General features: G+C 39.3%; 1 protein-coding gene across 1 annotated transcript; it reads right to left on the bottom strand.

Annotated features, from left to right (window-relative positions):
• Window positions 1–1,509: 1,509 nt before the first annotated feature.
• Window positions 1,510–4,336, bottom strand: LOC311277443 (GTPase IMAP family member 9-like). Its single transcript, XM_084387760.1, has 4 exons — window positions 4,289–4,336; window positions 4,056–4,157; window positions 2,977–3,037; window positions 1,510–2,818 (listed from the first exon to the last, which is right to left on the bottom strand). Exons 2-4 carry the CDS (start codon window positions 4,119–4,121, stop codon window positions 1,989–1,991), a joined length of 957 nt encoding a protein of 318 aa, XP_084243886.1. The 5' UTR covers window positions 4,122–4,157; window positions 4,289–4,336; the 3' UTR covers window positions 1,510–1,988.
• Between the last annotated feature and the right edge of the window lie 10,691 nt (window positions 4,337–15,027).

Raw genomic sequence — 15,027 nt, 5'->3', positions numbered from 1 at the left:
AAAGCGGAGAATAAAAGTGATTCTGTCATAAACTCATCATCATAATCACAGGCTGCTTTATGATATTAAAGCTGGAAGCGTCACAGAATTCACTGGAACTAAAGAGATCTTGATTCGGATCAAACCATTCAAACCTTCAGAATAATATCAAAACAGCAGAAGTCATATTTTATAGTGACGCACATTTGACATCTTTGTGTTTGACTTCAATAATGATTCCCTTCAAATTACAACTTGTTGATTTTCATATTCCCTGATGAACTGAAATGGCTTCAGATGACTGTGAAATTATAATCAGACCCTCTCAAACCCAAGTCACCCAAATTGACGTAAAAAAAGCAGGAGGCGCCGAAAAGCACGCTGCATCCCTGTAATAAGTACTCAGCACCATGAGTTTGTTGATTATATATTTTATCCTTTTTCAAACTGCCACAAACTATCAAACGGCCAGGTTAAGATTAGCTGATCTAACGTTACACTTATGTAATGCATTGGGGGTGGAAATGCATCTATGATCATTGTGAAGAATACTCCGGTTGCTCTTCTCGTCGACGATTGATGGAACAGGGGCCAATCAGATTTCAGCAGGGGCCCCGCCTCTAGAACCGCCCCTGCCACCACTAAACTCTAGTCTCGGCCGCCTTTAAAATTAAATAAAAAATGCTATTGTCACCGGCGCGCAATGACTTGTGGGGTAGGATAGGGTAGGATAGGCCGCTTAGGATCCTTTTATGCATCCTTTCTTTCACGGGGAAACGAAGGGTGCATTTGGCGTCACTTTTTAATCAGGGTAGCCTTCATCGTGCCGCAGTGACCCAATCAGCCTTCAAATGCAATCTTCCAAGGATGCAGCCTTTGAATTGGGACATCCTTCGTCGCGCCGCTGTGACACAATCGGCCTTCAAATACGACCAATCGGCCTTCGGAGGATGCAGCCTTCACAGTGGGACACAGCTACTGTATTTCCCAATAGCCAACCGCACACCTGTTGCTCAGGTGCTCAAATTATACTCATCTATTTATATTATATTACATCTAATTATCCTCTATTTATACACAGCCACAGCACCACCCAGTGGACAAAAACTTTAGCAACTGGCTCCTACACACAGTGTATGATTTGTTTCTTTATAAGTAAGAGCACTTTTCTCTCTAAAAGCAAAGCACTAATTGCCATGATTACTGTTATTAGTTCTGGGGAAGAACAGCTTTGTCAATGAGTTGCTACTTATGAAAATGTCATTAACAAAAAAATAATAATAATTCTGTCATTTCTACATTACAACTAATTTGAAACGAAGTCAACAGAAATGATTAGCGCTACCACAGAGATTAATTATATCATTACACATAGAAAAGCTGTTGCATGTGCAAATCTCACAACTATTCTATTGTTAACTTGACTCAGATCCATTCATTCATCAGTTCAGCGATGCAGAATATTTCTGGTCAAGCTTTAGATAACCCGTGCACTGACAATATGAGAACATTAATGAACGCAAAATATGTAACTATGTAAAAAAAAATGTAATATGTATAACTGTTGCATATGCCATAAAAATCATATTCAATATTCAGACCGAAAGAAATTAAAAACCTGAAAAAGACACCAACTATAACAGAATAACAGTTTACATAATAATAAAGCTTATAAAGAGTACAATATTTACAGTGTAAAACCTTCTGTTGAAAATCAGATATAACAGATTTACAAATAAACAGGAGACATTATAAATGAATTTTAACAAGCTAAGCCTTTCGTCCTCTACATTTGACTTCATTTACAGCTTTGTGAGGAATACAGTACAATCGAAAAATTCAGGAATTTTAGTTTCTCTCTCACTCTTTGGATGTTTTAGCAGAATCAGACCTCGAATTATCAATAATTACCTCTTTTTAAAAATCCCAAAATAGTTTTAACCTCTGCTCTTATACTGAGATATCTTAGTTAAGATTATACATTAGGATAATAGAATGAATCAAAACATTTAGTTAATAAAAGATTTGACGACATTCTTAACAAAGTTTACAAATTTCTGAATGAAACTATTGTTTTTCTCAGCTAGAATTCTTGCCATTTCCTCTTGGTACTTTGCTAATTCTGCTCGCATTTTCTCTAGTGCTTCCCCTTGATATTTGTACTTTAGAGCCTCTGATTCCCTCTTTCGTTGTTCTTCATTCTCTTTCAGGATCCGTTGTTTCTCTTCCTCAATTGCTCTCTCTGCCTCCTGAAGCAAGTCATTAGTGTAATAATCTCCACCATTATCAATAACCATCTGATCAATCTTGCGTAGCAGCTGCTTAACCTGGTTTGAATCATTCTTTGTATTATCAATCCCAAAATATTGTCCCCAGCATCTCTTGACAAATTCTCGTAATTCTTGATTTTTGTCCACAAAAGTTGTAATGTCCTTCCCTCTAAGTTGATCCACATGAGTGAACACTACCATGGCGTAATGCAATGCCTTTTTACCAAATAATCTTTCAATGTATTCTATTGCTTTTGCATTTTCTTCTGTGTATCTTTCCAGTTTAAGAACAATCAGAATGGCATGCGGACCAGGAGCAGAATACGATATACTCGTCTTAATTTCGTTCTCTATCACTTCATTACTCAAACTTGTGTCAAAAAGACCAGGAGTGTCAATAATTGAAATTTTTCTTCCATTAATAATCCTAAATTCCTTTTTAGACTCTCGGGTTACAGATTCAGATGAAATATCGGATTCGAAGACTTCTTCTCCCAGGATGGTGTTTCCAGTGGCACTTTTCCCAATTCCGGTCTTTCCAACCAGGACAATCCGGAGCTCACTTTGCTCTGTTAAACAACACAAATCACCACATTCAAGGCTTATTATTGATTTTCTGTTATTCATGACTGATAAAATAATTTCATTTTATATTAAAGCTATGTTTTGTTTATGCATACAAAGCAGAAAAAGAACCACCATTAGAGGATAGGATAATGATTATTACCAATACAATTTTCTTCAAGACCACATTGATTGAGGGAAGTTTCGGTCTCAGTCGTCCTAATCTGTAGATAAATATATACATAATGTGGTTGAAAGATATTTAGGTGTGAAATTGTCTGTCTGTATATGTATGGGCACAGAGACACACACACACACACACACACACACATAGAGAGGGAGAGACTCACACACACTTACTAATTAAAATGAAATTTAAGTGGATTTGGGGAAAGGGATTGAAAGTAGATCGTATGCAAATAATTTCAGACAAGTAAATTTGATTAATTTGATTAACAAAAATAATAGACATACAAATAAATAAATTGATGTCCATGTATTTTTAATAGTATTACAACTGACCCTGGTGAAAGAGGTATTAGGACATCCCCATCATCACTGTATGAACACATTTTTTATTAGTCGTTTCATTTAATAATTTTTAAGTGAATAATGAGTGAATTTTAAATATGTCTCTGTTATGGTAAGCAGATGCAGTTTTAAAATAAAAATCTTGTTAATTAAGAAATGTTTTTATTTTTATTTGGTCTCTCTTCAAAATGTTTTTATCAAAAAAACGTGTCCTAATTTCACTCTTAATACTTGTATTAGCAGTGGAGTGAATCCTGTGATGATTTGTCAGATTATTTAAGACATTCTAGGCTGTTTGATGAAATTACTAAATATCAATAAAAATTCTAAAGATGATGAAAATATGAAAATGCACATTATGTTGACACTCTCAGATCTACTAATTTCTCACTGAGCAAACTCTAGTTATTTATTTCAATTCTATTAGGCACTTAGGCAAAGTCTAATGTCTGGTGTATGTACACATCTCTATAGAAATACTTGAACTGCAACATATTCATCATTATAGTTGAAAAAGCACTGCCTAACAGGAATGACAGGAATATTCCCTCTGTGCCTCGAGGCTTTTCATATTTAAATACTGACAGAAAGACTGTGATTGTTGGTTTGAATCACACTAGTTCTCTTGTCCTAATATTATTTCAGTCTATTCTGAACATACAGAGCAACAGCCAAAACAATATACAATTATATTTTAATAGTGATAATTACCTGTAAACCGACTGCAAAACCAATGCAGAGAGACAGAAACCAGGTTCTGGATACAATCAGTTTCATTTTAGCTGTAGTTTGAGATTTGGATGTGTTAAAAAGCTGTGAATAAATTGTAATTTATTTATTAATGTAATACATATAAAGCATTATCGCAGTTTATTTATAATACTAATTGCATTTTGTATTTATTTTTTTCATGCTAAAAGGCAGTTCTGTCAGTTTAATCCTACCTTTCAGTGCAGATGTGCTGATCAGAATATATCTCTTCAGCTTTGTTCAGTTTTAGTTTCATTGCTGTTATTTATATCAGTTCTCTGTGAAGGGGAGGAGCCTGGTGACGACGGCATGCTTAAAGACACAGGTTTACTTTCTGTTACTGATGTCTCCGGACAAAAAGTTAATATGGCTCAATGCAACACTGTTTATCTTCAAGTAATTTATGCTGGCTTTTGTTTGCATTCCCGTGAATTACAGCTGATGACAATCATTGATCGTCCTTGCCGTTGATGTTGAAAATAAAAGAAATGAAATCCTTTATACAGGTTCAGGGTTAGCAACTATAGTTGTGACCAGTTATTGCAATTTCTATCCACCTTAATCTTTCGCCACATGAGGTTTTGTGTGAATTATGGGTGTAACTTCAGTTAAGTTGTAAACAATCAGTGATGCCTCGCTCTATGAACACAATAATACGTTTTTAAAAAGTGTCACAATGTGTTATGAACTGCTCCAAGACACTAAGGTTTGAGGTTTCCAAATGCAGTTTTATTTAAAGGGTTATAATCGTAGTCATAATTCAGGCAAAAGGTCATACACAGGCAGGCAATCCAACAAACATACAAATCCAGAGGGTGAGGCAGAAACAGGAAAATCAGGACACTGGAAGATAGTGATGTGACATTTGAAGCGAGGCGTCAGAGCTTGTGTCGAGAAAAATTGGGCGTGCCAGATGAAGCCGCGATTCGAGGCTTGTGTTGTTAACATGAAAATCACATGACTAATGACAAACGAGGCCTCGGTTTGTGTGGAAATGTCATCAGTTCGTTCTGAGTGTCACTTCTGGATAAAAGGGGGTTCTAAACTCTCGCCTCCTTGTGGGTGTTGCAGGAGTAGTAGAAGCAGTTGTAGTAGTGTCAGAGAGTCAGAGAGTTAGAAAACTATCATTGTCGTTGTTATTGTGTCATGTGTTAGGGCTGTATATTATTACATTATCAGTTTAGAATAGGTATAGTATATTGTTATTATTAATTATAGTACCGGTAGCTATATTTTAGTCTTGTTATATTAATTAGATAGGATTATTTGGATTGCTTTGATTTTTGCATCTGGACTGCTTTTTGATTTGGATTGCCCTTTTGGATTTCTTTGCTTTTTGTGACTCTTCCTTTTTCCTGGTAATGGAGACAGCAAGAAAGAGGGAATCCTCCCCTGTCTGGGCTCAACAGAAGCATCAGTGTCCTCATTTGTACCAGCTGGCACTGGCATGTTCCCCTGCATCTTCTGTTCCTTGTGAAAGGATCTTTTCCAAGGCTGGAGAGATTTTGTCCAAGAAGAGGAATCGTCTAAACCCCAACACACTTGAAATAGTTCTAATAAAATAAATCTATTGTAATCCTTTCTTCACCCACCCCAAACTGCAGTGTTGCAGGTTGCTCCTCTATATCCCCAGTCCAATAAGCACAACACTGCACTAAAACTAGTCACAGTTCACTGCACAATAACCCCCTGAACAACACTGGTTCAGAATGAATGAATTTGTCTGCTATTTCTTGGCACAGTAGCTAGGTGTCACTAGTGAGCAATGCTGAATGAAGCTTCGAGTAATGAACTTTTGGCTGAAACAATGGGCTGCGAGGTCTCAGTGGTTCAGGAAGCCTCATTTTGCCATCACTACGAGCAGAGATCAAGAACCAGGAATAACGACAACAAAGGAAATGCAGTGGAATACGTACAATACTTCGCAGGGAATGATGAGGTGAACCAGGCTTTATATGGGGTGAACTAACAATATAATGAGACACAGGTGAATGTGATAACCAGGGATGATGAGTCCGGGCAGTGAATTATGGGAAATGTAGTTGTGAGTGAATAATGATAGTCTGATGTAGAGTGCCCTCAGGTGGCTCTCAAGGGCAGATGATGACAGTTACACAATGAGATGACATAAATCTACTCACCCTTCAACCATCGAACATTAAAAGGAGATTTAAAAGTGTAAAAGCATCAACAAGATACTTTCAACAGAACAAGAATAACCCCAAACGAACAGGTTAAATATAACTGTTGTAATATATGTCTGTATTATGTAACATATGTTGCCTTAATCAAAAATGTTCATTAATGTAAAAATGTTGGCTAGTAGAAGCCGAATTTGCCGGTTGATAACAGACCCACTACGGAGAGTCCGGTTAGAGACTTTCACCAGAGATGATCAGATATTCGGGAATAACCCATTTATTGTCACCACAACTCAGTACACTGGATCATTCTGATTTGCATGTGTGTGTGGTTTTCTATAAATAAACATATAAGAAAAAGTTATAAGTAACAATAACAAATAATAGTAGTCATCACAATATAAACATAGTAACAGTAATCTTCACAATAAATATTAAGTTAAAATGATTAATAAAGTATAATAAGAAAACAAATGTGCCATTATATGGAAAAATGCACAGCAAGAAATGAGTAATTCACAATAATTCTGAGCGGTTGAAATTCGACACCCTTGTGCGCTGAGGACAGAAATGGAGCCGCTCTGACTATCACATTAGTGCGCATGCGCTAAAAGAGTGCTTTAACTCTAAAAGTGAGTGATATATATATCAAATAGACCATATAATGAATAAAAGGCACATAGATTATGTCTTATGAGTATAACAATAAAATATGTGAGGAAACTAGTATGTAAATATACACACGAACATCTTTACGAGCTCTGTCGTATCGTCACTCGCATACATTAACTTTGACACATGCGGGGCTATTCAAACGTTCATAAAATGAGTAAAGAACAATGTATAAACAGACTGAAACTTACTTTAGAGGCACGCACACAACCTTAGCAAGGATTAATCGTTACAGTACAGTTTGCATCCGTCCGCTTTCTCGAATCAGTCAGACTCCGTTCAGTGGGCGGGAGCACTGACCTGCACGTCTTTTCCGCGGCGCTGATTGGCCCGCTGGACGGATGCTATGACGGATGCGTCATTTTGGCATATAGCAAAGGAAACTAAGAAACTTAAAGGTATAGCGGAGGATCTTTCCGAATTTTAGATAAGAACCGCCCTCTCCACTTTTTGAAAAAATGCACATGCGCAACACTCTCCCTGTTCCCGAGAGGGAACGCCTATTAAACGTGTGCGAGGTTCTCCTCGTGCACGCTCTGTTTACAAGTTGCTGTCGGCATCGCTCATACAAGATTACTTTCCAAAAGAAGATTTGCACTTTTTCTCCAAATAGCAATCCAAACTTTACCTGTCGAGTAGAAACTTCGCGACTGAGGCATCAGTGGGAAGCCCAACCTGTGTTTTCAGCGCACGCCATCGTGTGAAACAATCTCCCAAAAACACTCTGATCTTGTTTCTCTCTTCTGAGGCCTTTCTCTTCTTCTCATACAGTTCGTACAAACTTTTTCTCTTGCGACCCTCAGACATTTTCAAAGGACCCGGTGAAACGGCGAGCTTCAATGAATGGCTGAGCTCTAGCTCACCACACATAAACACCTGAAAGTGCGCATGCGCAGAAAGCGAAAACTAAGGGACGAGCACGTACGACGGCCTTACGTAAACATATCACCAGAATGATTGACACTTAGGTGGACCAATAGTTTACACTACCCACCCGGAAAAAGAAAATCCTCCGCTATACCTTTAAATATAAGCCTAATAATGGCCTTTTTAACAATTAACTTCAGCATTACGTGATGCTATTTCAAAGTGATATCCGTCATTTTGACAGATTATAAATTGTATTTACCTGTGAAAACAAACCTGAAAAGAGAGATGAGGATTTGAAGAGAAAAATGAGAGATTCTTCGTGCATTCCAGTGAATTATTAATGGAATATATAGTAAATTAAATTGGGAGAACAGACCACAAATGTGCAGTGTATGTTGTCATCACAAGGAAAAGAATGCAGTGACTGAAAAAGAGCTCTTAGATATTCTCGTTATAACATGTCACGTTAAAATACCAATTGTTACGTTATTCTCACGATGTCTGAAAATAGATCATGAAGGGAAATTGACAGTCAAACTGACGATCAGCTTTATTTGTAGGGCAACCTTATGATTTTAAATTATTTGTTTATTATTTAAATTATAAATTATTTCAAAAACAGTAAAATCGTCAGGAATAAGGTTGATAATAAGTATAAATACATAGTATGTACATGGGGAACAGGACTGTAAAATAAAGTGATACCATTATATATATATATATATATATATATATATATATATATATATATATTGTGGTGAGTTCTGGTATTACACTCACTTTCCTGAATAACCCCAAGTATCAATGTGTCAAGGCGGTCTTTTGCTGTCAGGTCAGAATAGCTATAATTCCCTCATTAGCTTGTTATAATTCATACCAGTGTGGTGATGTGATCAGCCATTATGGGGTTAATCCCCAAATATGGCGTTTCCGCGAGTATAAAAGGAGATGCGACGGACATCTGGGCGAGCGTTTATCCCGTTTCTGGGAAGTGACGTCACTTTCGGGGCGCCGGTTTCGGTTCAGGAGGTAAGGGCTTTTTGCGTCTAACGCATCTTGAATGTTCGGATCAGGAAGGGTGATTTTGGGACTCGTTTACCTTGCAGTGCGGCAGAGGAGACTAGCAGACACGAGAGGCAAACAGATATCACTACGAGTTTTTCTTTATTAGCACGTTGAGTGCATTGAGCACCGCGAGTCATTTACCACAGGTATGTGATATTCTCTTATGCCTAAGCTAACGATTAAAGTGGGAGGATCATCTCCTTAACTTAATGTTATATTTTAACAGCGATACAAGCGTGGAGGTGTTGCAGCAGGCTTGGCAGACCTTGAAGACTGGCAGACGCTGTCGGCTCATGCTACTTACTGACTGTTTGTCTACGTGTGATACTAAACGACCCTGAAGTGGATGGGGTGGCGTTTCACATATAAATTACCGTGCTCGCCCTCATTTCCGTCTCTTGCTCAAACTGTCTACTATTATCTGAGAAGCTGTATTCTATCTCAACAGTGTGACTGCTTCCATCCGGTTGTGGACTGTTTTCAAGCCGATCGCAACACGCGTCGAACGTACAGCCTGCCCGGATATTTCTAAAATCGATCCTTAATGTGACAGTATTCCTCGACTGTTGAACTGAGGTTGGGGGGAAATAATTGCACACTGACAAATTCTCTATGTCACCCTTGTATTTATATAGTTTATATATGGGTGTTTAATCCGAATTCTGCATTCATTACTGTGTGATGACCTGATCTACTGTTTGTGACATTGTTGTTCATTTCTCTGTCAGGAAGTTTGTGGGGTGGTCTAGAATCTCCCGCTAACGTGCTGAGCACGGTCATTATAGAGAAACCGGCCTGTTTGGCCGTGCGTGTGATTTGTATATGCTTCTTTGACACCCTTGATGTGAGAGTGCATGTTTCGTGTATCATTTTTTTGTATTGAATATTCTTTGTCCTTTTCCTTCAGAATCTGGGGCCATTCGTGGTTCCTGAAGTCTTCTGGGTGTGGTGGTGGTTTGATTGACAGTCTGCAGTGTTCACAGTGAGTGTAGTGTTGTGAGAGAGCACGAGTGGTTGCAGTGTTGATCTGATAGCCAGGACAAATCCCCCAGGTTCTGAAGTGGTGTGTGTGTGTGTGTGTGTGTGTGTGTGTAATGTGTGACGTGTCTGGTTTTAAGATTCTTTATTAAAAAGTGTGTTTAGTAAATTATGCTTTTTTTCAATAAACTGTTTGTACTTTCACCATTGTCTGGTATCTGACTCAGCCATTGCGTACCTGTGTGCTTTATGTACTCAAACTATTTCTGGGTTCCCGGATTACATCTGGGTGGCGTAGTCGGAATTCACCTAAAGTCTCAAACTGCCACATTTGGCGTAGTCGGCAGGATGTTGTGGCTGTTGGACAGATCCAGACACGGTGATTGTTTTTTTTTCGTTTGTTTTTGTGTGTGTTTTGTACGAGTGGTGACAATACAGTGGATTTGTCTGGTAAGTGCCCCCCCTTTTCCCCCCCCTATAGTATTTAATTATGGAGGCTGAATTACAGGAAATGAGAGAGCTTGTGATTCAGTTAAAGGCTGACAATGAGAGATTGCGACCGGTAGCGTCCAGTTCCGTCGATTCAAATATTGGTACCGTCGAACGCTTCGTGTTCATTCCGCGGGAACGGCGTTGTCAAATTTATGCGTTATGTAGGGAACTGAAGCAACTGGTTCGGTAAAAGCCTGCTGCAACACTGTTGGAGGGGGAAGCACGGGAGAAGATTAGGCATCGCCCTCGTGTTTAACGGGGGGATTGCACTAGAATTATTTTTAGTATTACGGGAAGTATGTGGCTGTTTTCAGTCATATGTAGCCGTCATGGCAGAGCACTTGTAACAAGTTTCTCGTGTAGCCGTTATGGCAAGTGTTGGTAACTAGTTTCTCTCGTGTTTCTTATGTAGCCGTCATGGCAGAGCACTGGTAACAAGTGTCTCGTTCCTCGTCGTGTAGCCGTCATGGCAAGAATGTTTGTAACCGGCATCTCGTGTTTCTTATGTAGCCGTCATGGCAGAGCACTGGTAACAAGTGTCTCGTTCCTCGTCGTGTAGCCGTCATGGCAAGAGTGTTTGTAACCGGCATCTCGTGTTTCTTATGTAGCCGTCATGGCAGAGCACTGGTAACAAGTGTCTCGTTCCTCGTCGTGTAGCCGTCATGGCAAGAGTGTTTGTAACCGGCATCTCGTGTTTCTTATGTAGCCGTCATGGCAGAGCACTGGTAACAAGTGTCTCGTTCCTCGTCGTGTAGCCGTCATGGCAAGAGTGTTTGTAACCGGCATCTCGTGTTTCTTATGTAGCCGTCATGGCAGAGCACTGGTAACAAGTGTCTCGTTCCTCGTCGTGTAGCCGTCATGGCAAGAGTGTTTGTAACCGGCATCTCGTGTTTCTTATGTAGCTGTCATGGCAGAGCACTGGTAACAAGTGTCTCGTTTTTTTATCATGTAGCCGTCATGGCAGAGCACTTGTAAGAAGTGTCTCGTTTTTTTATCGTGTAGCCGTCATGGCAGAGCACTTGTAACAGGTTTCTCGTCGTGTAGCCGTTATGGCAAGAGTGCTTGTAACAGTATCTCTTGTGTTTCTTATGTAGCCGTCATGGCAGAGCATTTTTTTAACAAGTGTCTCGTTTCTCGTCGTGTAGCCGTCATTACAAGAGGACTTGTAACAAGTGGTTGCGTTGTGGTGCAAATTCACTCTTCCTTTCCATTCTTTTAGCATCCATGTCACCAGTTCCCTTCAGGGGTTGTCTTTCTAAAGGACAAGGCTTATGGCTGGTCAGTTGTTTTAAGTATCCATCGCTTGCCAAAGGCAGTGGTGGATATGGGAAGAGGCGTTATGTTATCCTCTGGCGTAATATGTAGGGATGAATCGTTTTGTTTGTTTTTTTTTTTCTTTGGGATGACTCCTGAGGTTTGTTCATCGTCGGGACTACGATGACTAATGGGGGGGTAGATTGTGGTGATGTGATCAGCCATTATGGGGTTAATCCCCAAATATGGCGTTTCCGCGAGTATAAAAGGAGATGCGACGGACATCTGGGCGAGCGTTTATCCCGTTTCTGGGAAGTGACGTCACTTTCGGGGCGCCGGTTTCGGTTCAGGAGGTAAGGGCTTTTTGCGTCTAACGCATCTTGAATGTTCGGATCAGGAAGGGTGATTTTGGGACTCGTTTACCTTGCAGTGCGGCAGAGGAGACTAGCAGACACGAGAGGCAAACAGATATCACTACAAGTTTTTCTTTATTAGCACGTTGAGTGCATTGAGCACCGCGAGTCATTTACCACAGGTATGTGATATTCTCTTATGCCTAAGCTAACGATTAAAGTGGGAGGATCATCTCCTTAACTTAATGTTATATTTTAACAGCGATACAAGCGTGGAGGTGTTGCAGCAGGCTTGGCAGACCTTGAAGACTGGCAGACGCTGTCGGCTCATGCTACTTACTGACTGTTTGTCTACGTGTGATACTAAACGACCCTGAAGTGGATGGGGTGGCGTTTCACATATAAATTACCGTGCTCGCCCTCATTTCCGTCTCTTGCTCAAACTGTCTACTATTATCTGAGAAGCTGTATTCTATCTCAACAGTGTGACTGCTTCCATCCGGTTGTGGACTGTTTTCAAGCCGATCGCAACACGCGTCGAACGTACAGCCTGCCCGGATATTTCTAAAATCGATCCTTAATGTGACAGTATTCCTCGACTGTTGAACTGAGGTTGGGGGGAAATAATTGCACACTGACAAATTCTCTATGTCACCCTTGTATTTATATAGTTTATATATGGGTGTTTAATCCGAATTCTGCATTCATTACTGTGTGATGACCTGATCTACTGTTTGTGACATTGTTGTTCATTTCTCTGTCAGGAAGTTTGTGGGGTGGTCTAGAATCTCCCGCTAACGTGCTGAGCACGGTCATTATAGAGAAACCGGCCTGTTTGGCCGTGCGTGTGATTTGTATATGCTTCTTTGACACCCTTGATGTGAGAGTGCATGTTTCGTGTATCATTTTTTTGTATTGAATATTCTTTGTCCTTTTCCTTCAGAATCTGGGGCCATTCGTGGTTCCTGAAGTCTTCTGGGTGTGGTGGTGGTTTGATTGACAGTCTGCAGTGTTCACAGTGAGTGTAGTGTTGTGAGAGAGCACGAGTGGTTGCAGTGTTGATCTGATAGCCAGGACAAATCCCCCAGGTTCTGAAGTGGTGTGTGTGTGTGTGTGTGTGTGTGTAATGTGTGACGTGTCTGGTTTTAAGATTCTTTATTAAAAAGTGTGTTTAGTAAATTATGCTTTTTTTCAATAAACTGTTTGTACTTTCACCATTGTCTGGTATCTGACTCAGCCATTGCGTACCTGTGTGCTTTATGTACTCAAACTATTTCTGGGTTCCCGGATTACATCTGGGTGGCGTAGTCGGAATTCACCTAAAGTCTCAAACTGCCACACCAGTATAATCTAGGTGTATTCCCTACACTGTCAGAAAACAATAATGATCATCACTCAATAGACATATGAATAAAAATCATGCTTACCATCCAGCAGAATCGCTCTTGGAATCCTTGTATTCTTTATTTATAAAGGACTAATTAATTGCTCTGGTTTTTTCTTTTTAGAACTGTATGTAATAGCTGAAGTAAAAACTTAAACAGTGATTGTCTTTAGAAATAAAAATGTATTTATACAAAAGATTAAAACACTGGTTACACAAAAATTTATACTCGTAGCAAATCAAAAGAAAATGTTACAGGTTATAAAACTTCAGCTTATTCAATCTCAACAGGGCAGTCCTGTATGAGTGAATATCACAAAGGCTAATTACCTTGTATGCAGTTCAAGCAATTGGAGTAAATACGAACTTGTTCTCATCCGAGGTTTCTCAAGTTACAATAATACAGCAGAGCAGATTAAACCAAAAGAAATTTAGCTAGGATTAAACTAGAGCAGATTTAATTTCTCTCTAGGAATGCAATCGACACCAAAATCAGAAAGAATCCACCCCGACAGTCAAAATGCAGTCATATTTATACGGAACTTGGTTACATTGTTTTAATGCAGGTTCTTGGGTTTTTCCCAGAGGAAGCAAGTCTCATGACTGGCCTTACAACATTAATCGGCTCTTGCTTCAACAACCGTGTCATGCTTCAGCTATAGTTTGTCAGCTATAGTTTTCGCTGATGTCTCTGTTTCCCATATATGAGCATTCTTGCGTCCTTTCCGTCCTCTGCGCTTTGGGCTTCTATGTATGTGCGTGCGTGCATATGTATCTGGAAGTGTATTTGTAGGTTCACAATACCTATTAAAATTCACAAATCCTGCCACATCCTGCACAATATATATATATATACACACACACACACACAAACACATATTATATCTATTATGTATTAAGAATATACCAAAAAGTTAATCTATAATAAACTAAATAAAATAAAAAATACATACTGTAAGGATACATAAATTAACTCTTTCTGTTCAACTGCCAAAATAAACAGGTAAAATGTAGCAAAAAACAGAAAAGACACAGATGATTTAATAAACTGTTCAATTATAGAACCAAGTGTTGTTGTTTTAATTGACAAAAGTTTTAAAGAGAAAGAGATTTAGACATCCACTTAAAATCAGAGCTGAATTAATGAACGCTGGTCAGTTCTGGCCAACACACACACACACACACACACACACACACACACACACATTATATCTATTATGTATTAAGAGTGAAGCGCCGGCAACCTATAGCCGCTGAGAGGCTAAGCAGCAGGAAAGATTCGTGACGCGTTTCCATCCGTAACATCCAATGGTTTATTCTTACAACAGATTGTCCACGCTCGAACCATTAAAGTACGTACTGACACAAATCCATGTAAACAAATAACCATACAGACGTGCAAACGGTCAACTGAAAGTGAGCACTCCTTGCCACTCACCCCGTCTCTACACAGTGTTCCACAAGACAGGGAGCGCTACCAGGTAAATACCCACTAATACCCATGTGACCAAACACCTGGAAATGTACGCGCAAAATACAAAATAAAAGACACACGTTTTCTGCACTTACATTCCAGCCCCTGATTATTACACAATACACCTGTAATAATCAAAGACATAATAAAGATATGAAGAATACATTACATAATTGTCATACATGATTTTCGCTTTTTTTTACAAAGTGCTTAAATGTGAAAAATGTATGCATGTGAAAATGTCCAATCA

Source organism: Rutilus rutilus (assembly GCF_951802725.1).
Source record: "Rutilus rutilus genome assembly, chromosome: 18".
In the NCBI taxonomy this organism is placed as follows: Eukaryota; Metazoa; Chordata; class Actinopteri; order Cypriniformes; family Leuciscidae; genus Rutilus; species Rutilus rutilus.
Note: the sequence above shows the minus strand (reverse complement) of the source record. Positions and strands in the feature narration are given on the sequence as shown.

Coding starts and splice junctions, on each gene's coding strand:
- LOC311277443 (XM_084387760.1), bottom strand. CDS start 4,121: ATGAAACTGATTGTATCCAGAACCTGGTTTCTGTCTCTCTGCATTGGT. Junction 3,038..4,055: donor GTTTTGCAGTCGGTTTACAG/GTAATTATCACT, acceptor ATTTATCTACAG/ATTAGGACGACTGAGACCGA. Junction 2,819..2,976: donor TCTTGAAGAAAATTGTATTG/GTAATAATCATT, acceptor GTTGTTTAACAG/AGCAAAGTGAGCTCCGGATT.